The 24,037-nt window shown below is 37.5% G+C and overlaps 1 protein-coding gene across 3 annotated transcripts in view; it reads right to left on the reverse strand.

Moving 5' to 3' along the window:
• Positions 1–24,037, reverse strand: part of ACSL4 (acyl-CoA synthetase long chain family member 4) — an 83,551-nt gene that overhangs the window by 32,191 nt on the left and 27,323 nt on the right. The window contains exons 2-4 of one of the 3 annotated variants that reach the window (XM_008160120.3): positions 11,758–11,810; positions 747–1,277; positions 91–268 (exon numbers count right to left, since the gene is read on the reverse strand). In XM_008160120.3, coding sequence (XP_008158342.2) covers positions 91–268; positions 747–1,097 — 529 coding nt within the window. In that variant the 5' untranslated portion in view covers positions 1,098–1,277; positions 11,758–11,810. The remainder of the gene's footprint in view (positions 1–90; positions 269–746; positions 1,278–11,757; positions 11,811–24,037) is intronic. The other 2 variants (XM_008160122.3, XM_008160121.3) reach the window with 2 other exon arrangements.

Genomic DNA, 24,037 nt, shown 5'->3' on the forward strand with positions numbered 1-24,037 from the left:
ACACCTACTTTGAAAAATTAAAGATCTCAAGACAGTTTCACATATAAACAAAGCCCTCTCTCTCCCCCTCCGAAAATACAAGGCACTTACGAGGAAAGTTGTACTTAAAGCAGGTCTGTGCTGCAATCATCCACTCAGCCCTGGTCTCACAGAAAATGGCAATAGTGCTCTTTGGTTTTAATCCCAATGCAGTGAGTCCACTACCAAAGTTATTCACTCGGTGGTTCACTTCAAGGTAGTTCATCCATTTATAATTCCCAAGAATTAACTGTTAAAACGAGACATTCTCTAATATTAGTACATTTATCCAAGCAAGCAATTAAAAAACTATTCAAAGTATGAAACTTTAAAGTTGCCCTGAAGTGAATATTCAAAAACTATGGGAACCTTTGGAGAATTAGTTACACAGCACCAGAATGGAATGCAATGATATTTTTTTAAAGCTCTTTTTGTAATGTATTTTTATTGATTTCAGAGAAGAAGGGAGAGGGAGAGATAGAAACATCAATGATGAGAGGGAATCATTGATTGGCTGCCTCCTGCACACCCCCTATAGGGGATCGAGCCCACAGCCCAGGCTTGTGCCCCTGGCCAGAATCAAACCCGGGACCCTTCAGTCCGCAGGCCAACACTCTATCCACTGAGCCAAACCAGCTAGGGCAGAGATATTTAAAATGCACTTGATTTATGATCAAGTAAAATGTACCCTCCCCTTAAAAAAAATAAAAAGCCCAAAAATGTTTTACCTTCTTAAACACCTTTCCATTTGGCTGCATTTCGTTTTCTTCACTTAGGATTTCCCTGGTCCCAAGGCTGTCCTTCTTCCCAAACTTGGATATGGCATGATCAAATAGTTTATCAAGAGTGTCTGCTCCAGGGATGTCTATGACAGCTAGTGAGTCGAAGTGCGTGACAGAGCGATATGGACTTCCAGGTTTGTCTGAAGTGGGCTTAGCTTTTATTCTCTTTGCCATGGCGTTTTTCTTCTTGGCATTGGTAAGAAAATACCATGGAATAAATATAAGGGCACTGTATATTGTTATTAACAAGTGGACAGGCAGCAAAATAATGGTGGGCACATTTAGCTTAAGATTCATAGTTGCAAGGCTTCTAAAATGGTGTTTATTTCTTGTTATTCTTTGGCTTCAAAAAGCCTTATTTTGCTGAAGAAGGCATTAATGGAAGCAGCAGTAAGAGTAGCAGTATAGCCAAGGCAGTTCAATTTTAATGATACAGATAAAAGTTAGTAATCTTTGGAAGCCGACAAAAAAGTACACCTGTAGGTGAAGACAATGAGCCCGGCAGACAGTAGGAAAAAAGACAAAAACAAAAACAAGAGTATTAACAAGTTGATAGCACATTTATTTAAATACTCAGGTCTTTAGTTTATATATAATTGATTTGATACAGAAAGCTGAAATAACTGGTCTGAAAACTGGCATTTCTTATGTTAATCATTATTGCCATAAACTTCTGAATTTACTCCTTTCTAGGTTTTTAGGTATAAATGATACTCTGTACATCATTCTGTGAGTTGAGTAACACTATTTAATACTTACACAAATGCATGAATATGATATTTAAGTTTGGCTAAACTTTGGGTGAGTACGGATGCCAATAATGAGTTCCTCTTAAATATGTATATGTAAATCAGAAATATGTATATGTAAATCAGATTTAAATCAGATTTGGTTTTATATCCAAAAGGGAAAACAATCGATCATTTTAGGCTTATTTCTCAAAGATCAACCAGAACTCTTTTTCTGAGTTCTTCATTAAGATAAATTTCTCAGATAATGCTATTCACTGTCTCCTATCCCAAAAAATTAGAGCAATACAATCATAAAACCATTTCCTAAGTGTCCATTTTGTGCTCAAAATTGCACCAGTTGCATATTTTTGTGACTATAGATGAACCAGTTGCATTCCAGAGGCAGGAATGGTAGTATTAAGTCTGAAATAGTGTAAGATCTGGTAAATTAACACTTATGAGGAAATCAGCACACCAGATAGAGTGAGCATTTTTCAAACTCTTTTGAGAGGGGCGGGATGCAGCTAAATCACTTCTTCAAATAAAAACACTTGCAGACTGCCCTGATATAAAACTAAAGTGGAATTGCTCTGGCTGAAGCAAGGATTGGGATTGTCCAGAGTCTCACCCTGAACTTCCTAGAACCCCACTCCCAAGGTGACCACTGAAGCATTTCCAATGTAAAGCCCTACAGAAATAAACAAGTGCTATGTTGTGCAGGAAAAGCAATAAATGTAATTGGAGTTCAGAGGAAGTACAAATGGCCAAGAGTAACTAGTGGAGGATCTGTGGAAATTAGACTTAAGCTGGACCTTATGTTGGGGATCTAGAAATAAAGGAGAAAACTGTAGGGCATTCCCAGTAGGAGAACAACATGAAGATACAGATGTAGGAATGAAAAGATTTTGGGAGAGTGGAGAGTGCCAATAATATGGACACTAGCCTGACTGAGGCACAGAGTATTCATTGGCTAAGTAGGCTACAATGGTACAGAATCTGACAAATCAGGCAAAGCTATTTTTATTTGATTAGGCAGAAAACGGGAGGTCACTGCAGGTCAGAAAAATAGTGCCAATTGGAAAGGAACTGCAGAAACAGCCTCCAGGATACTATCTTTCAAGGAGTGTGCCTTCAGCTGGGAAAGCTACTTTGGCGAGTGAAGGTGTATTTTAACCATAAGAATTAAAATATTACTTCACTTGGAGAGAAACTGAAGCTCATCCTTCTGCAAATGTGGAAACAGACAGGCAGACTACTGACCCCAGGATAGTTGTTTGATTATTACACCAATTACTATAAAATGGTAGCTTAATTCTGCCTCTGCTTTTGTTTATTAATTGAGTGTAGTGAAATGAACAAGAAACTACAAGTGAAAAGATCTGGGTTTCAGTCCCCATCTTGTTCACTAACTGGCTGTATAACCTTGAGCAAAGCCAGCTGCTTGAACTTAAGGTAAGACTAGATCAGTAGCCATTATTTAGAGGTGATGGGCCCCTTTGAGAATCCAGTGAGAACTATGAACCCAATCCCCCTAAGAAAAATATGCAAAACATTACACAAAATTTCAGGGGAATCGTGTGTTCCCTAAAACACATCCATGAACCCCAAAGGGTGACACCAACTCTGAACTCAGGATTTCTGGCCTAGATGATTTCCTCGTGCCCTTCCAACTTCAAATTTTGTGATTTTCCCCTACCTAAAAATAGCTCTTTCAGTCTTTCTCACAAGTCTGGTCATTCATTTCTTTAAGAAAAGGTATGTCAAGTGTCTATCACAGAGCCTGGTCCTCAATATGCAAGATCCCCTCTAACAATCCTCTCCTTCATCAGACATTTCATGACTACCCAGATCAACAAATCTTTCCATTCTCTAATTTCCTACCTCACTTGAAATGTCAACCACTCATTCTGATCCTTGATTGTACCATCATTTCCAAACATGTAAGCACCCAAGCATAGAGCACAGACCAGTAGTTCTCAAGTCTATCAAACACAACACCTTTCTTATATCAAATATTTTATAATACCCCCTAATAAATGTTAAAAGATACAGATAATCTACCTACACACACAATTTTAAAAATTCCTTACTGTTATTATAAAGGACTATACAAATGAAGTTAAACTAAAATAATATTTGTTTCAACATATAAATTCTCAGGGACACTACTAAAAAAAAAAAAAGTCTCCAATTGAGGAAGTGCCCCTAAGAGGTGAGTACCACCTCATTCTCATTTCAGAAATTGTCAGACTTGGAGCTGAAGACATAAAAAGAAGTAGAAGGCAGCTTTTGAAAGGCTTTATAATATAGTTGGATTTAAACTGTACTGTATGTTTCTTAGTCATTTATGTTGCTATATATGCTTAATATTTTATACATGTTTACCTTAAGCCTTGGTGGTAGGGAAATGTTGTTTTCTCTACTTAAATTCTCATAGTACAGAGTCACATTTATGTACACACACACACACACACACAGTAGGTAGGGCTCAAAGAACATTCAAGTGAGGAGCCATCAGAGACATCATTTAGTCCAAAGATTTTCAAAGTATTTCTAGTGTAGTGATGTTCATTCATTTGAATACAATTTTATATGGATATGAAAATACAAATACAGATAAAAGTAAAAAGCAGAGCTGCTTTCGTGGGGGAGGCTGTGAAAGCCCCTAAAGGGATTACTTGGAACCTCCAGTTCAGCTGAATATTTTAACCACTGATATTGCTTGATCCCTTATTTCACAGAGAAGCAAACCAGGGATAGTGCAAATTGTAACAGAGGCCCATTTCCAAGTCTGGTGCTGTTTCAAGCCCACCAACTAGCCTCTTTTCAGTTTTGTCTATCATCTTGAAATCCTTTCTTGTCAAGAGTTTTCCAGGGATATACTCACATCTACTGATCAATTCATTTAAAAGTAAGATTTGAACACCTACTATGTGTAAGTTTAGAGCACTTAATACAAAGATGAGTAAAACATGCCCTGCATTCTATATGCATGGACATGTGTTCATATATATGTCATGGAGGGGGCAGGGACATCAGTTCACAAATATATAAGATAGAATGTGATAAATCCCATAAGAGAAACAAGGACAGAATGCTAAATATATTCAAAGCAGGGGGGGGGGGGTTGTACCCGGTTTTGGGGGAAAAAGAGATGAGGGAGAAAGTAGAACCATCTAGAAAGGTTTCACAAAAAAACATAGCATTTGAGGTGGGTGTGAAGGATGCCTATGTTTTCAAAAGGAGAGGGTGATGATTAGGAAATGAGGACAGTCCTATCAGAGAGAACAAATGGATGAGCAAATGAATGCAGCAAAGCAGTGCAGTATGTATTGGAAATGCAGCAAGTAGTGTAGCAGATGCTGTAATGCTCTCCGTGTAAAGTGCTATTCCACTTTTCTGATATAGAGCAAGGGGTAAATTGAATTGTTCCAGAGTCAACTTTACTAGACTACAACTATACTCTGAGAGGCACATGCATATGTAGGTAGTAAATGGGCTGAACAGTTAGGAGATCTGGGTTCTAAACCCAGTGTCTGCTATGAAGTGTGAGTTTGAAAAAGTTATATGACCTCTCACTGAAAAGCTCTGTATCAGTGGCACCATATGTAAAACAGGAAATTGCCCTAACCGGTTTGGCTCAGTGGCTAGAGCGTTGGCCTGCGGACTGAAGGGTCCCAGGTTCGATTCCGGTCAAGGGCATGTACCTTGGTTGTGGGCACATCCCCAGTAGGGGGTGTGCAGGAGGCAGCTGATCGATGTTTCTCTCGCATCGATGTTTCTAACTCTCTATCCCTCTCCCTTCTTTTCTGTAAAAAAGCAATAAAATATATTTTAAAAAAATAAAACAGGAATACTTATTTGTAGGGCAGATCAGTGCTTGTAGTAGCTGCTGCATGGTATTTGTAGTAGCTGCTGCATGGTATTGTTGATGGAATCCTTATTTGTAGGGCAGATCAGTGCTTGTAGTAGCTGCTGCATGGTATTTGTAGTAGCTGCTGCATGGTATTGTTGATGGAATCCTTCATTTTATCCAGCTTAAATTTAATGGGCAATAATAATCAGTCCCTGGAATATACTCAACACTCTTGCCTCTCTTTTTGCTGTACTTACGCGGATAAACCATGACTTGGTTAAGCCCAGTTCTCTACCCAATCAACACCTATATCCAACACAGCTGAATTTGACTGGAGAAAAACTTGACTGTGCTGAATGTCCCCCTTTAAATCTGTGATTGCTCCCTCAAGTGGGCCATATTGCACTGCACTAGTCTATGCACTGGCCCACTCTCCAGGGTTTCATGCCTTCTTCTCTCTCCAGAACACCAATATTCTCCCTCCATCCTCATTCTAAGCTGCCAACCTGGCTCACTATTTTTCTGAGAAAACTAAAAAAAGTCTAAAAAGAACTTCCACAGACTCCCACTGCCCACCACTGCATCTGCCCACCTACTAGCATATGTGGCCACATGATCTTTTCACTCCTGTGACTATAGATGAACTGGTGATGCTCCCAGGTAAGGCCAACCCCCTTCACTCATGCATGGCACCTAGTCATAGAATAAAAACCTGGAGGTTCTGCTCTATGGATTCTTCCCTGGATTCTCCCCTCACTCTTGCCTCATTAATTTTTCCTGATCTACTGAATTGTTCCCATCAGCATTATAATGGGCTATTACTTCTTTCATTTAAAAACCATTCCTTGAGAGCTGATGAAGGCCAAACTGGGAAGAAGCAGGCCAATAAGCCTCAGCCCCTGCCACCACGGTGGCTGCCTCTTCTAGAAGGTTGTCTAGTCTAATTAGAATATTATGCTTTTCTTATTATAGATTAGCCAGAAAAGGGCAGGACATCATCTTTAGTCATAGAATAGTTGACTGTTCATGATGTTTACCATTCTATATGGAAAGCATATTAATAACCACTTATTGAGCATTTACTATGGGCTAGGCACTGTGCTCAAGCCTATACATACATTATTTTATTTAATCCTTCAGAAAACACCTTTAAGGTAGTATCCTCATTTTACAGCTGATGTAACAGTCTCAGATTAAACAATTTGCCCAAGACAACATAACTAAGTAGGGATTTTTGACTCCAGTCTATCTGATTTTAAAGTCCATGTTTTCAGCTACACTGTCTGTGACCCTAGTCATACTGGTGTAATCTAAAGTGAAAAGAGTGACAAACTTTGTATATAAAGAAATTTTGGCAAAAATTTTGAGCACTGATCTGCCCTACAAATCAATGCAGTTTTTTTATACATCTGTCTGCTCCTTGCAAGTTTTATTTGACTCAAATTAGGGGGGGAGGGAGACCTTTTAGATGTCTAGTAAGTTCTAGAAGTTTTAGTGGAAAATCAGATGCAATTTTGTTTTATTTTTTTGTTTTGAGGCCAAACTTAATAGTAACTATTTCATTCCAGTTACTTCAAAAGTTCTGAGATAGTTAGGCTAAATGCAAAAAAGCATTAGTGATACATTAAGCTCTAGTATACAAAGGAAACAAATACTACATACTGATTAAAGTCCAAATTTAAAAGCAGAAATCATCATCTCCAGAAGCATATGACAGATACATCATCAATTTAAGAATGATAGAAACTAATAAACTGAAGTCATATAAAGCCAAGACAATTTCAGAAGTTTTAGGAAATGGACTAAACCAAGCAAGGACCCATGCACCTGCCAAGCTATAACACACAGTATGGACAAATTAATCTGTCCTTAACATAATACTTTATAAAAGTGTAAAAAATATCTATTTGAAAATCAATGATTAACTATGTAAGTGCTACTTTAAGAAATCACATTTTTCAAGTCACACATCATGAAAGGGTAATTTACCCAATAAAGAGGTAATTCGCCTTCTGAAAAGATTAGGGTTGAATCAGAAAACTATTACAAAAGTTTCAAGAGATTAAACAGATAACATACATATTGCACTTGCACTTTAAAATAGCATATTTCTCCACAGATGTTGCACCACCAAGGCTTTTGTAAAGGGTGGAGTGCTTTTTTCAAAATCCTATTTTCTTTCACACATTATTAAAAAGTTCCAAATCATTTTAAAATGTACAGGATAAGGTTCAAATACTATGTTAAAAAAGAATGACTGCATTTGGTTAATAAAATCAAACTTTACCAACTTTATATTACAATATAATTAATTTTATGTTAATAAAAACTTAATATTTTAAGAAAATAAGTCATTGAGAGTAGCTAGCAAGATCTTTTGCTATCAGTCTACAAGACTGAATAATCGTGTGCAATATACTTCTGTCTGCTCCTTGTAAATCTTATCTGCCTCAAATTGGTAGACCAATATAATCACTATGAAATAGCTTGTACAATCAAACTTTAAACCCAATAATTATAATGAATTTGAAAATTATAATAAATACATTCATTTATTATAAGTTATAATAATACACTTGAAAACTGAAAAACAAAACAAAATAAAACTTAGGGTGAATAATATAGATGCCCTGTATCAACACATTGCACCTGTGTCTAGCTATTTTGACTAGAAGTATCTAACAACTATGACTGATCTTTGGATGCATCTCTAACAAGATTACTGTTTACTTCATCACCTGGAGAGAGAGTAATTGCTGAAGCTGCCATCCTGCCAGTCTCTTCCCAGCTTTTCCCAGAAAAGAAAGCACCTTAGCTGCCATGTTGAAGATGATCTTTCATACTCCAAGTACAAGTTCCCTCCCTATAATGCCTTTAAGAACTTTCCCAATAACCATCAGATAATGTTTTTTCTAGGTCACAGGATGGTATAATTGGGATCCTATCTATATGTGTTGAAATTAGGCTATCTAGGAGATAGTGTGGCTGCCTATAAACATCCCACACACTGTGTGCATCTATTTCCTTATTTCAGTGATCACAACATAAGTTTTTAATATGCAACTTTCTAAAGTGGGGAGTTAAGTGTTTAATTTAATCCAAAGCTTATATTTAAGGAATTTTGAGGATAAATTATGCTAGACAAACATGATATTACAACCCAACTTTATTAGACATCATGAAAAGGGAGAAAACTAAGTTTTGGGATTAATATGTTTAGAGAGAAATATAAAGGTTTCAGTGCTATAAACAGGAAGCAGATAGCACAATGCTTGTCTTCGAGTAACATTTATTTTATTGTTATAATTGTTCTATTTTATTGTTAGTTGTTGTTGTTAATCTCTTATTGTGTCTAATGGATAAATTAAACTTTATCACTGGTGCGTATGTATAGAAAAAACATAGTATATATAAGGGTTCGGTACTAACTGCAGTTTCTGACATCCACCAGGGGTCTTGGAACATTTCCTCCATGGATAAGGTAGGACTACTGTACAGAGTATATCTATCTATTGTCATCTTACCTATTTATCATAGTGCAATAATACAACTGTGGGCTACCAATCATAAGTGCAAGTTCAAAAAAATAAACCTGTCACTAGCAGTAATAGTGCCCACAGTAATATCTTTGTATTACAGGGCGAATTTATGCAACTATACCTTTTTGCCAAATGACCTACTCTCTACATTTGCTAGAGGAGGTGCTAGTTTAATAGGTTAGCTCTTTGTTAATGTTGTTTCCCAGTCCTTCATACCATTAAAAATCCGCCGAAACCGGTTTAGCTCAGTGGATAGAGCATCTGCCTGCGGACTCAAGGGTCCCAGGTTCGATTCCGGTCAAGGGCATGTACCTTGGTTGCGGGCACATCCCCAGTGGGGGGTGTGCAGGAGGCAGCTGATCGATGTTTCTCTCTCATCGATGTTTCTAACTCTCTATCCCTCTCCCTCTCTGTAAAAAAATCAATAAAATATATTTTTTAAAAAAATCATACAACCATGTAATCTTAAACCATTTCTTACAAAATGACCTAATAAACCACTGAAATGTGTAAGTCGGCTACCTGGCCAGCATAATGTAAAACTGTATCATGGTTGAAAAATAAATTTTTAAAAAAAGCTCACTCTGCTCTTCAGTGTTAAATACACCTTATAAATGAGACTAATAAAAGAACTCAAAAAATGGATAAATCTGTTGAAGATGGAAATCTTATGGTCCATTCAATCAACTCTCAAATATTAGCACTAGTAAAGAAGAGAACACAAATATTCCAAAGGCAGCCGGTAACTCAAAATGTATTTATATTCTTAACATTTCATTATGGGTGTGTCTGATGTTTCAGAAATTAAAGAATTCTTTTTAAAATTAAAATTATTGGGGTGAGATAATTCTTAACTAAAAAGGAAGCTACATCAAGCCCATTATAAGTAGCCATTGGAGAGGACTCCTAGAGTTAATGTCTACACGTTAGGAGTGGATAGATATTTTCCACTATCTTCTCTCCCTTCACATTCATCTCTTTTCCTGGCCTAGGCATGCTTCACTAAGGTGAGTGAGGCAAGGAAGATAATTAGGTATTTCTGTTTTGAAGTGTATTTTGGGATAGCCAAGGCAAAGGTATGCCAATGGAGTCTCTAAATTATCACAGATACTCCAAAGTGGCTATAAACTCCTGAAAACACTGGGCAGATGTTCCTGCTAATGCTTTTGCTAATTCTTACTCTTCACCTTTGTAGTTTTTTCTTACACATCTAGGTGGGCTGCAAGTCAACTGCTATAGATGTTTATCTATCTATCTATCTATCTATCTATCTATCTATCTATCTATCTATGAGAGAGAGAGAGAGAGAGAGAGAGAGAGAGAGAGAGAGAGAGAGCATGCATGAGGAAGCAAGCAGACTCTCTGTGGGTAAGTAAGTTAACTTCAGAAGCTTGAAAACTACTACCCCCATAAAGACACCATTGTCTCCTTCCCAAAGAAATGCTAACCTTATTGATATTGTGCCTCTTTTGTCAAGAACAGGGTAGCATGCTGCCTAAGTAGCTGAATTCAGAGACAGGTAATTCTGGCCTGCTGATGAAAATCTTTGGCCATATTTAAGATTTTTTTAATACAGGCTAACAAGTAGACTTTAATGATAGAAGAATATTAAGTCTTTCTAATTTCTTTACACTTGAAATTCAAAATTAGTCACCAACACATACAAACTAGTAGATTTTCTGTCTCAACTTCATAACCTATTATAATGAAAGCAATTCTCAGAAGACCAGAAATACAAGAGAGGCAGCATTGTATACAGGGTTTTGATCCTGGTTCAGCAGCTTGCTGAGCTATAATACCTGAAACAAATTAAATAATTGCTCGTCTGTTTCATCATCTACAAAATGAGAAAGTTGGATTCAGATTTTAAGATCACAGACCAGTAAAAAAAAATATTAAGAAAGAAGGATGGTGAAGGGAATAGCATAGCTATCAACTTTTTGCCAGGTATGAACATTATAAACAAAATACCTACCACTTACTATCACAATCATTTCATAAAATACAGACATGTTTAACTCTCCAAAATTAGAAGACTATATCTTATAATAAGAAGCAATCCTTCAAATGGAAAAAAAATTAGCTTTAAAAAACTCATGGCCTATTGTCCTTATTTTCCACACTTCACCATGGATCAGTAAATATTCTTCACTGACCAGCACTGGTCTAAAAATCAATGTTTGAGAACTCCTAAACTAGGTAATTTTCAAGGTCCAAGGCTCAAACACTATGATTCTAAATTTAGGTAATTTGTTGTATTTCTTTTATTCTATATTAATGTCTAGAATAGGTGCCTCTGTGAAGCACAGTGCTAGTACTTAAATTTTTGAAGATCAGAAATATAATTAGTTTAAGAAATAGTAACTAGAGTAAGCTTCAATTTAATAGAGGAAAGTGTACACTATCACAGATGTAACCTCATCAATAATAATGAACCATTCACTGGACACTTACCATTAAGCCCATTTTACAGATGAGGAAATTAAGACAAAGAGAAGCTAAATAGTTTGCCAAAGGCTATAAGACTAAATAGATTGGAAATGCAATCTGCTACTACATTTTTTTAGTGTTACTCAAAGAAAGATTTTATTTAGATATTATCACTTCTCCTTTTATAAATTAGTGACAGGTGGTTTAAATCTTAGGAGTTGCACTGGGTAAAGTTTTCCTATTACTTTTCCAAATGCTGCCTTTCCTTTAACACAAACATAAATATTGGCAGGGTTTTTCCACTACAAAAATAGTCAAGATGTCTATTATTATTGGCAGTTAATTTTCTCCAAAAGCTGATATAATAGCAAGTTTAGAATTTTTAAAGAACAAATACTTACAGATTACCTCTTTTTCTCTTAAGAGGAACACGTATATTTTTCGTTATTTCAATCTGCAATAAGAGACAACATTCATGGGTACAATGACATGAAAAAAGAATCCCTTAAAAAAAAACATCAAGTGATGTTACACATTACCTGTGCACCTTGGATCATGATGAGCCATGTACCAAAAGAAAAACATGAAATGACTAGAGATGAGTGTCTAAACTGGAAGTAGTGCTATTAGGAATTCAGAAAAGTAACTAAGCCTGACTCTAAGAAACAGCAGTTCAAAATCTATGGGCAAATAGCAAGATTAAAAAATAAGCAGAGGAACTGATAGTCATTTTTTCATATACCTAGTATATACAGATGGGCAACAGACATGAAAAGATGCTCAGCCTCACTAACCACCAGGAAAATGCAAATCAAAACCACAATGAGAAAGCACGCCACACCTGTTATAATAACCATTATAAAAAAAAGACAAGCAATAATAAGTGCTGGCGAGGATGTGGAGAAAAAGGAACCCTCGTGCACTGCTGGTAGGAATGCAGACTGGTGCAACAACTGTGGAGAACAGTATGGAGTTTCCTCAAAAAACTAAACATGGAATTCCCATTTGACCCAGTGATCACACTTCTAGGAATATATCCCAAGAAACCAGAAACACCAATCAGAAAGGATATATGCACCCTTATGTTCATAGAAGCACAATTTACAATAGCTAAGATTTGGAAACAACTTAAGTGCCCATCAACATATGAGTGGATAAAAAAGCTGTGGTACATCTACACAGTGTAATATTATGCCGATATAAAAAAGAAGGAACTTTTACCATTTGCAACAGCATGGATGGCACTGGAGAGCATTATGCTAAGTGAAATAAGCCAGTCGGAGAAAGATAAATATCACATGATCGCACGCATATGTGGAATATAATGATCAACATAAACTGATGAACAAGAATAGATCCAGAGACAAATGGCAGGGGAGGGGGGATTAGAGATCAACCAAAGGACTTGTATACATGCATATTAGCATAACCAGTGGACACAGACACTGGGGCAGTGGAGGCTTGCCCGGGGTGGGAATGGCTGGGGGGTGGGGAGGAGGGTCAATTGGGGAAAAAGGAGACATATGTAAAACTTTAGACAATAAATACATTTTTTAAAAAATAAGCAGAGGGCCCTAACCGGTTTGGCTCAGTGGATAGAGCATTGGCCTGCAGACTCAAGGGTCCCAGGTTCGATTCTGGTCAAGGGCATGTACCTTGGTTGCGGGCACATACCCAGTGGGGAGTGTGCAGAAGGCAGCTGATCGATGTTTCTCTCTCATCGATGTTTCTAACTCTCTATCCCTCTCCCTTCCTCTCTGTAAAAAATCAATAAAATATATTTTAAAAATGAAAAAAAAAGCAGAGGAACTGATAGACATTTTTTCAAATATATGCAGATGGCCAACAGACATGAAAAGATGCCCAGCCTCACTAACCACCAGGAAAATGCAAATCAAAAGCACAATGAGGTAGCACGTCACACCTGTTATAATAACCATTATAAAAAAAAGACAAGTGATAATAAGTGCTGGCAAGGATGTTGAGAAATGGGAACCCTATGCACTTTTGGTGGGAACGTAAATTGATGCAGCCACTATGAAAAATAGCACAGAGGTTTCTCAAAATACTAAAAATAGATCTATCATATGATTCAGCAATGCAACTTCTGGGTATATATCCAAAGGAAGTGAAAACAGGATATCGAAGTTATCTGAAGGCGTAGAAACAGAGTAGAATGGTTGTGACAAGGAGCTGGGGGTTAGGGGAAAAACATGGACATTTTGTTAAAGGGTACAAATTTGCAACTAGAAGATGAATAAGTTATGAAGACCTAATATATAGCATAGTGATTATAGGCAACAATACTGTGTAACAGCTTCAAAATTGCTAAGAGATTAGATCTTAAATGCCCTCACCACAAAAAAGAAGTGATAGTTATGTGACATGATGGAAATGTTACCTAAAGTTATGGTAGTAATCATATTACAATATCTAAATGTATCAAAGTAACACAATGTATACCTTACACTGAAACAATGTTATACGTCAATCATATCTCAATAAAAAATAAAATGCAAGAAGTTGTAGTCATGTCCTTAATGGTTTTATTTGTACCTCTTATTCCTCCACAGTCAGGATAGGAGCTAAGTTCAGAGACACAGACAAAGGCTGACCACAGAAAAATAGTCAGACATTCTCACTCCCAAATACTTGCAGGGACCTATTTTCCCAACAAAATGAAAAATGAATAATTTCCTTTAAATAGTACAAGGCTCTTTCCAAATTAGCACTGGTCTAGGTAGAAACCTAAAGATATTTTTATCCCCCCTCGAGGAATACACACATCAGTTTTGTGATGTTCTTCAAAATATATGCACTATGAAGGTTTAGGGGTATGTTTGCAGTTGAGGATTAACCTATATTGGCATTTGCAAGAGAAAACTACTTGTCATCTGAATACTCAAAACCGTATAATAAGGCCCTTCAGTAATCTGATATTGCTTACTTACATTCCAACACCCCTGGGGTTTCCTGGACATGGTATTATGATTATGAAGAACTAAACTTTTATTTCCTTCCAGTAGCACTCAGTACTTGCATATGATTATGAGACTAGCCCTTCAATTTTTTAAATCTGGATACCCCAACACAAGTCCTAAAATTAACATCGACACTATCTGCTATTAGGACAGTTAATTTTCTCCTTTGTTACCATTAGAAAATTAGAAGAATGAAGGAAAGAATGATTTATAACCAGGCCTATTATTAACAGAGTATTCCTTTTGTTCTTGTTTAATAGAACTACTTTCCAATATCAAGTTACTATCCATAATCTATTTTGGGGGAGGGGATACTGGCAACAGTATCAGTACATGTGTGACTATAAATGGTTAAGACTACTTATAAATATAAAGCATGCTATTTAACATTTTCTTATCTTTCTCCCTGAGGGCTAACATTTGATATTAACACAAAAGGAGGGTAACTTCATATACAGTCATGAGCTGCATTTAACAACATTTCAGCCAACATATATGATGGTGATCCTGTAAAATTATTATGGAGCTGAAAAATTCCTATTGCCCAATGATGTTGTAACATCATGACTTAGTAGCACAATGTAATATTCACCTGATTGTGGTGATACTCGTGTACACAAACCTACTGCACTTCCAGACATATGTTTAGCACATACAATTACATACAGTGCATAATACTTGATGATTGAAAGTACAGCATGTTACTCTACAAAATACCATGAGATTAAATCAAACACAAGAGAAAATGATACAAAGCTGCTGCCGGCATAACACAACATATTACTTAATTATCACCTGGTGGTATGAATAAAAGAGATAATACAGGATCTAGAGTTCATCATCTTTTAATTAGGGAATGAGGAAGCACTGAGAAAGCCTTATTCACTCAATGAATACCAGGGAGAAAAATAGCATCCGTACAGTTAACAGAGTGATTAAGGAAAAAGAGATACAAATCCAAACAACATCCGATAACCCTCATATTTTGAGACAAAAAAACAAACCATTAATGTGCTTAGTTTTTGCCCTCTCTGTAAATAAGTTAGTCTGTTAGAACTAACATTTTAAAAACATTCTTCAGAAGTAAATACTAAACTTGTGATAGCATCTGTTGGAAATATTTCAAGCATGATGAATCTTCCTCCTTTACTTAATATCAAGGACCAATCTTAATAAATTTAAAAACAAATGTTTTAGAAATGGGTAAAAGATATTAACAAAGCCCTAAGCACTTAATGTTCAAATCTAAAATTAAATTCTGGTGAGTCCCTTACAAAACATTTCCCCTAAGCAATGGTCTTTTATAAGTCTTGTGTTAAATAAACATATGTGTCATATATTGACAAGTAATAGTAGATGAAAACTACCATACTAGATAATAGTTCAAAGATTAGAAAAGTTGAAATCAAGAAATAACACAGGTACAAAACAGTTTGTGTGACACCATTATATACACATATATTTGAGTAGGTACATATTGATAGAAATATTAGCAAGATGTACACCAAATATTAATGCTAGCTATTGCTGTGTGATAGAATTATAGATGAATTATAGGTTTTTATATTTTGTATTCTTTGTGATGAGCTAGTATAAATCAAAATTTCTATAAATAATAATTGTTTACTTAAAATTTGATTAAAAAATCACAAAGAAACAAGAAAATGACAAATTTAAAACAGGCCAACAGGACCATCATAAACCAGTCAAAGACTCTACTGAAGATTACTGCTCAGAATTTAAGCTAGGGCAGAATCCTTTATTTTCCCTCTTAAGAATCTATATAAGTGTTTAGAAGCCTTAAATGGTCATAATATTGTGAGTCACTTGACTCATAAACATTAAAATTTACTAAAGAAATGTTATAACCTTCCCTGGATAGGTAGCTTACTTCATTAAGAGTGTCATCCAGATACACCAAGGTTTCTGGTTCTATCCAGAGTCAGGGAACATACAAGAATCAACCAATGAATTCATAAATAAGTGGAACAACAAATTCTCTCTTCTCTTCTCCTCTCTCTCTCTCTCTCTCTCTCTCTCTCTCTCTCTCTCTCTCTCTCTCTACCCCCCCTCTCTCCCTCCTTCCCTCCCTCTCTTCCCTCAATTAAAACAAAAAGAAATGTTATAGCTTCAGTCAAACAACCTAATATCTATTGTTTATAGCAGGCGTCCTCAAACTACGGCCCGCGGGCCATATGCGGGTGTTTTTGCCGTTTTGTTTTTTTACTTCAAAATAAGATATGTGTAGTGTGCATAGGAATTTGTTCATAGTGTGTGTTTTTTAAACTATAGCCCGGCCCTCCAATGGTCTGAGGGACAGTGAACTGGCCCCCTGTTTAAAAAGTTTGAGGACCCCTGGTTTATAGTGTAAAGAGTATGAAGATAATTCCAGACTGTCACAGACTAGACTGTTGTTTCATGGAAAAGTTAGGTGACCTAAAACAAACTGTTTTAAAAACATTCATGATATCTCAACGAGCTGTTTAAAAAACTGAAACATTACAAAACATAAAATACTACATGAAAGTATCTTCTTTATTCAATCCTCTAGAAATAATAGCTTTGAAGAGTTTGATGGTTACTCTTGGGGACTTTTAAAAGCATATTTTAGCCCTAGCTGGTTTGGCTCAGTGGATATATGCGGACTGAAGGGTCCCAGGTTCGATTCCTGTCAAGGGCACATGCCCAGGTTGCAGGCTCAATCCCTAGTAGGGGACATGAAGGAGGCAGCCAATCAATGATTCTCTCTCATCATTAATGTTTCTATCTCTTTCCCCTCCCCCTTCCTCTCTGAAATCAATACAAATATATTTTTTAAAAAGAATAGCATATTTTAGCTGAAACTGGTTTGGCTCAGTGGATAAAGCGTCGGCCTGTGGACTGAAGGGTCCCAGGTTCGATTCCGGTCAAGGGCATGTACCTTGGTTGCGGGCACATCCCCAGTAGGGGTTGTGGAAGAGGCAGCTGATAGATTGTTTCTCTATCATCGATGTTTCTAACTCTCTATCCCTCTCTCTTCCTCTCTGTAAAAAATCAATGAAATATATTAAAAGAAAAGAATAGCATATTTTAATACAGACACACATAGGTTTGCAATTTTCTTTTAAAAATGACTCTCTTAGATGTCTTTCCATGCCAAAACACATAGATCTACCTAATAATTTTTAATAGTTCTATGGTATTCCATTGTATGACAATATCAAAATTAAGTCTAACCAATCTTTCCTATTGATGGACATACTGGATTTTTCTAATTTCTCATTAGAATTACAGCAATGTACATCCTTAGCAATATATTTATGGCAGTGCTTCTTTAGGATACATTTCTAACATAATCACTAGGTCAAAAGGGTATAACCATTTTAGATTTTAGTCTATTAAAATTGTCCTCCAGTACTAAAAGCAGAGATACCCTAGCTGATGATACCAGCACCCAGATCTTGGGTTTCCAATGACTATTTTCCAATAAAAGAAACCAAGGTTCGGTGGAGAACTAGTTGATTTCAGAGCCCGGCAGGAAAAATGCCTAGTATCTTCTGATGCCAGAACGTAAGAATGTGCTTTAAAAAAATTAGGTTGTGTCAACAGGACACAGGGGCCAATCCAAAAGATCTCCCAATGGTCAAAGCTGATACAATTTGCACAAAATAAATGATATAATTAGATTATATCCCATAGAATAAAATAAATATCCAGGGGCCTACACTAATAAAAATAAATTATTGACAGAATGAATAAATAAATGGAGAAGAAACCAATGTTCCTTACAGAAGAATTCTAATTAATACATGTGGAAGGAATAAAGGAAACAGAAAATCTCCATTAGTACACCACAGTAATAATTGCTGCAGGCAAAATCCATCATTGGATGCTAACAGTGGTGAGTAAAAGTCTAAAGCTGAACTGGATATATTCATGGTATCAAAGCATCTTCCCCAGCCCTAGCTGGTTTGGTTCGGTGGACAGAGCATTAGCCTGCAGACCAAAGGGTCCCAGGGCTCAATTCTGGTCAAGGGTATGTACCTCAGTTGCAGACTCCTCCCTGGCCTGGGCCCTGGCAGGGCGCATGCTGGAGGCAACCAATTAATGTGTTTCTCTCACACCTATATTTCTGTCTTTCCCTCTCTCTTCCACTCTCTCTAAAAATCAATGGAAAAATATCCTTGGGTGAGGATTAAAAAAAAAGTATCTTCCCAAAATACATCCTATATAATAAAAAGCTAATATGCAAATCGACCAAAGGTAGGAACAACCTGTCACTATGACAGGCACTGACCACCAGGGGGCAGACGTTCAACGCAGGAGCTGCCCCCTGGTGGTCAGTGCACTCCCTCAGGGGGAGCGCTGCTCAGTCAGAAGCCCTGAGCCAGCTCAGGCTGGCGAGCGCAGCGGTGATAGCAGGAGCCTTTCCCGCTTCCACAGCAGCGCTAAGGATGTCCTACTGACAACTTAGGCCCACTCCCTGTCAGTCGGACATCCCCCAAGGACTCCTGGACTGCGAGAGGGTACAGGCTGGGCTGAGGAACCCTCCCCACCTCTCAGTGCACGAATCTCATGCACTGGGCCTCTAGTATTAATATAACATAGTATAATTAATATTTAATTACAAAGAGAAAAAATATAACTTCACTGTAGTAAAACAGTTGACATCACTTTAACCATATCAAGATTACCATCACCAGAAATAGATAGGGCACACTGACATGATGTACATGACACTGAAAATGACACAACTTTGCTTCTTTGGTATTCTTGACCAAATTGCACAATCTAAATCTATCCATGAAAAAAACATTAGATAAATCCAAATTAGGGACATGGGACATTCTACAATGTAACTGACCACTATTCTTCAAAGTTGTCAAGGTCATTAAAGACAAAGGCTGAGGAACTGCCATGGATTAGAGAAGACTAGGGAGACATGAGAACTAAATATAATGTGGGATCCTGGATTGGATCCAGAACAGAAAATGATGTTATTTGAAAGACTAATAAAATTTGAATAAAGTCTAGTTTTATTAATAGTATTGTACCTATGTTAATTCTTCAATTTTGGTAATTGTACCATCTATACTAATAAAAGGTTAATATGGTAATATGCTAATTAGACCAGGAGACCTTCCGGGAGACCTTCTGGATGTCCTTCCAGACAAAGCCATGGTGGTGGGGCTGAGGCAGAGGCGGTTAGGGGCAATTAGGCCAGGAGGGGAGGGCAGTTGGGGTTGATCAGGCCATCGGGGGGGCTGTTGGAAGTGAGCAGGCCGGCGAGGGGGGGCAGTTGGGAGCGATCAGGCCAGCAAGTGGGGGAAGTTGGGGGCAAGAAGGCCGTGGGGGGGGGCAGTTGGTGGCGAGCAGGCCGGCAGGCAGAGTGGTTAGGGGCAATTAGGCAGGAGGCAGGTGGGCGGTTAGGAGCCAGCGGTCCTTGATTGTGAGAGGGATGTCTAGACTGCCGGTTTATAAGTTGCTAACATTAGGGGGAGCTAGGTGTAGGATCCATGGAAATGGTGTACTGTTTTTGCAACTCTTTTGCAAAAGTCTAAAACTTATTTCCAAAAGAAAAATGTAATGCCCTCTTAAGAAGAATATACCGTTTACCATTTCCACCAGGAGTACCCATTTCCCCACATCTCCTCCAACACTAGACTGAACTCTGATACCAAAAACAGTTTTAATTTTCAATGAACATATAAAAATATTTAATTACTAGAGGCCCGGTGCACGAAATTCATGCATGGTGGGGGGGGGGGGTCCCTCAGCCCAGCCTGCACCCTCTCACAATCCGGGACCCCTCAGGGGATGTCTGATTGATGGGATCGGGCCTAAACTGGTAGTTGGACATCCCTCTCACAATCCGGGACCACTGGCTCCTAACTGCTCACCTGCCTGCCTGCCCCTTTCCACTCTGCCTGCCTGCCTGATCGCCCCTAACCATTCACCTGACTGCCTGATTACCCCTAACCACTCGCCTCCTGCCTGATCACCCCTAGCCCCTAACTGCTCACCTGCCTGCCTGATATCCCCTAAGCATTCTGCCTGCCTGCCTCATTGCCCCTAACTGCTTGCCTGCCTGCCTCATTGCCTCTAACCGCCTCTGCCTCAGCCCCTGCTGCTGCAGCTTTGTCCAGAATGTCGTCTGGAAGGACTTCCGGAAGGTGGTTTGGCAGTCCAGTCTAATTAGCATATTACACTTTTATTATTATAGATTATTATAGATATCTGAATTTCTTACATGAGTGACTTGTCCAAGTCCTTTGCCCATTCTTCACTTGGTTATTCATTTTTCCTTATTGATTCATAACAGTCCTTTGTCTATTAAGGAGAGAAGCCCTCGTCTGATATATTACAAATATTTTTCCAAGTATAGCTTTTTTTCTTTATTTTGGGTTCTTTGGGCCAAATACTGGTTTCTAAGTTTTAACCAGTAAAATATTACAATAGTCTGCTTTGTAGCTTTTGGATCATTTTCCCACCTCAAGATTATAAAAAGTATTTCCTCATATTTCCTAAAAGTATGATTACTAGGTCCTAGGTAGAAGATTTTGGGTGTGTGTGGTATGGTGGGGCTGGGAAAGGAAGCTCTTAATATATACTACAAAATTACTTTCCAGACTGCCTACACCTATTTATACTCCAATCAGCACCATTAAGTATTTTACTATAAAATTATTGTATTAATCTAATAGGAAAAGTATCTCCTTACCTATATTCCACTCCAAATAAACACTTATTACCTTAAAAACTGTCATTCCATTCTCTTGCTTTACAAACTATTCATGTTCTTCTTTCTACCTAGAATTCTGCTCAAAAGCCAACTTTTCCGGGATACCTTCACCAATATCGAGCTAAAATGTCTAGTCTTCTTTTGAACTTCTATACAGCTCTTCCCTAATAGCTGTATAATTATTATCTTGTATTATTTACTGGTATAAATTTATATTAATCATTTATCTAAACTGTAAGTTCATTCGAGGCAAGAATTGTGGCTTATTATCTCTGTATCCCACTTTAACTTGGAAATAGCACCAAATATTGTGGTTTATTATCTCTGTATCTCACTTTAACTTGGAAATATGAGGAAATACTTCTTATAATCTTGAAGTGGGAAAATGGTTCAGAAGCTACAATGTAGACTACTGATAATATTTTAACTTGGAAATAGCATCAAATATTTGTTGGAATGGGTAAAAGAAATAACAATTGTCAGAAAGTATGGCTGGATTAAGTCACTTTTTTCCTTCATTTCACTTGTTTGCAATAATTTTTAAAATATGTTTTTATTGATTTCAGAGAGAGGAAGGGAGAGAGAGAAATATCAATGATGAGACTCATCAATCGGCTGCCTCCTGCACATGCCCTACTGGGGATCGAGCCTCCAACCTGGGCATGAGCCCTCACTGAGAATAGAACCAGGACCTCCTGGTTCATGGATCAATGCTCAACCACTGAGAAACATGGGCTAGGCTGTTTGCAATAATTTTTATGATATAATTTTTTTAGATAAACAAGTTTATTTTTAAATTTAGTCAACATACATAAGGACCTAAAAACTTCAATAGAAAGATAAATGTAAAAATCACTTTGAAGACCATCTCTATAATGTGATATTCCCAGGACCATATTCCAGATGTAACCTAACTGGACACCATCTTACCTAGCAGAGGTTCAATAAGCAGGAGCGATGTGCCCCCCTCCACACACACACACACACACACACACACACACACACACACAGCAAGTTTACTCTAAGGGTTATTATAATACAAATTCCACAAAGAAAATAACTTTGGTATTATTTCCTGTTGATAGAGAAAAAAGTCAACCTAGTTATGAGACTAACCACAACACAAAGAAAAGCTTCACTAACTAGTTCAGAATATTAGAAACAGATTATACTGGTGTGAATAACTTGTATTATATTCTAGAGCCTTTATAAAATCCCCCTATTAGTATTTACTTTATCAGCTAGAGGGTCAGTTAACATATGCTAGAATGAGGACTTACGCAAGGTATAATTTGCAAAGAATTTTACTACTATAAAAACAAGTGCAGTCTAGTTAGGAGAAAACCAACTGGGCCCTAAATTACACACACCTTAATGATAAGATACCCCACAGGTGAATGTAAAACATTTAATTTAAAGATGTTGACATCGCTATATATAAAATAGCTATTATAGATGCAAATAGTGTGTTCTATAGTTGCCAGGTTACTTTTTTCTCTTTTAGGAAATTGTAAGTCACACTGTGGTAAAATTTGTATCTTCACCCTTGAAAAATCCTACATTCTACATTTTATCACAGTGATGCATTGTCAGACTTAGCCTTAATTGTTAAACACTTGGATCAAGTCATAACCAGTTTTATTGCAAAAGGCCCCTGTACACATTTATCAATTCTAGCACCTTAACAGCTACCCAACAAGTCATTAACATACAGAAACATGAGAAGCAATAAGTATCACCCATCCCTTCTTAATATCATTAAGTTTTCACTCCTGAGAAAGAGTGCTCATATCACTAAGGTGTGTGAACAATCACTTTTCACATTTATCCTGAGAGAAAGATGGAATGACTTAAGTATACAAATAAACCCATCATCAAGTAAACCCATCAGTTACGCGCTTCACTAGCCTCCTGTAGTGCACCGGTGAGGGACTCTGAAACCTCAGTCAGTTTTGAAATTCTGGCTGATCTCCCTGAGCACCAACCTCTGGAAAGGCAGCTTATAGAACAGAAACTAAGTAGATTGGTTTCTGGTAATGATGGAACAATGGTCTTGGGCCTGTAGTGATGACGTTTTCACACCGCGCCAGTAGAGGGAGCACTTTCCCTGGCAGCTTTAGTAGCCAGCTCTTGATGACATTTTCACACCGCGCCAGTAGAGGGAGCACTTTCCCTGGCAGCTTTAGTAGCCAGCTCTTGATGACATTTTCACACCGCGCCAGTAGAGAGGGCACTTTCCCTGGCAGCTTTAGCGGTCAGCTCTTGCAGGAAGCTTTCCCACATGTGGATTTGTGAGCAGTCTGCTTGGTTTGAACCATTTTCTTTTACCCAATGCCGGAAGTCTTAGGCCTCATCCTGAACCGACTCACCACTTCTGTTGCCCAAGAAGGAGCTCCAGTCACTGAGCAAAAGAAACTGCTCCAACAAACAACCAAACCACCTTGCCGGATTTTTTTTAATTTTATGTTATAATTTTAAGCAGATATAAAAAGGTGCCATTGTATGTTAGAAATATAACAATCAATTGTAGCTAAACATAAAATCCTTGGTTCTACTCATAACTCAAAGCTCATTTTCAGTGCTAGAAGAACCATATAAATTGCATGACAACAGTGGATATTTCTTTACATAGATAAATCTGCAGTATTCTGGAGTAATTACTACTGCATCCATTGCCTTTATCCAACATCAAAGACAGTTAGTTTGAATACCAAGAGAAATACTCCAACTCTAGCTAAGAAATCTGTTATCACCCATTTGTGATAACTTCTTCCTTTATCATTAACATGGTAAATGCAAATACACACACACACACTTAGTTTGTGAACCTCAAAAAGGAATATATCTGCCAAAAAGGACTCCTTGTAGCTTACTGGGTCCAAATTCATAACCAGAGTCTAGCTGCAATTGCTAGCAGAAGCATCTCATGCACTATGGGAAAGCCAGAATTGAGCTGCCAGACTCCTGCACTGTGTTCCT

This window comes from Eptesicus fuscus, chromosome 1 (assembly GCF_027574615.1).
Source record: "Eptesicus fuscus isolate TK198812 chromosome 1, DD_ASM_mEF_20220401, whole genome shotgun sequence".
Taxonomy (NCBI): domain Eukaryota; kingdom Metazoa; phylum Chordata; class Mammalia; order Chiroptera; family Vespertilionidae; genus Eptesicus; species Eptesicus fuscus.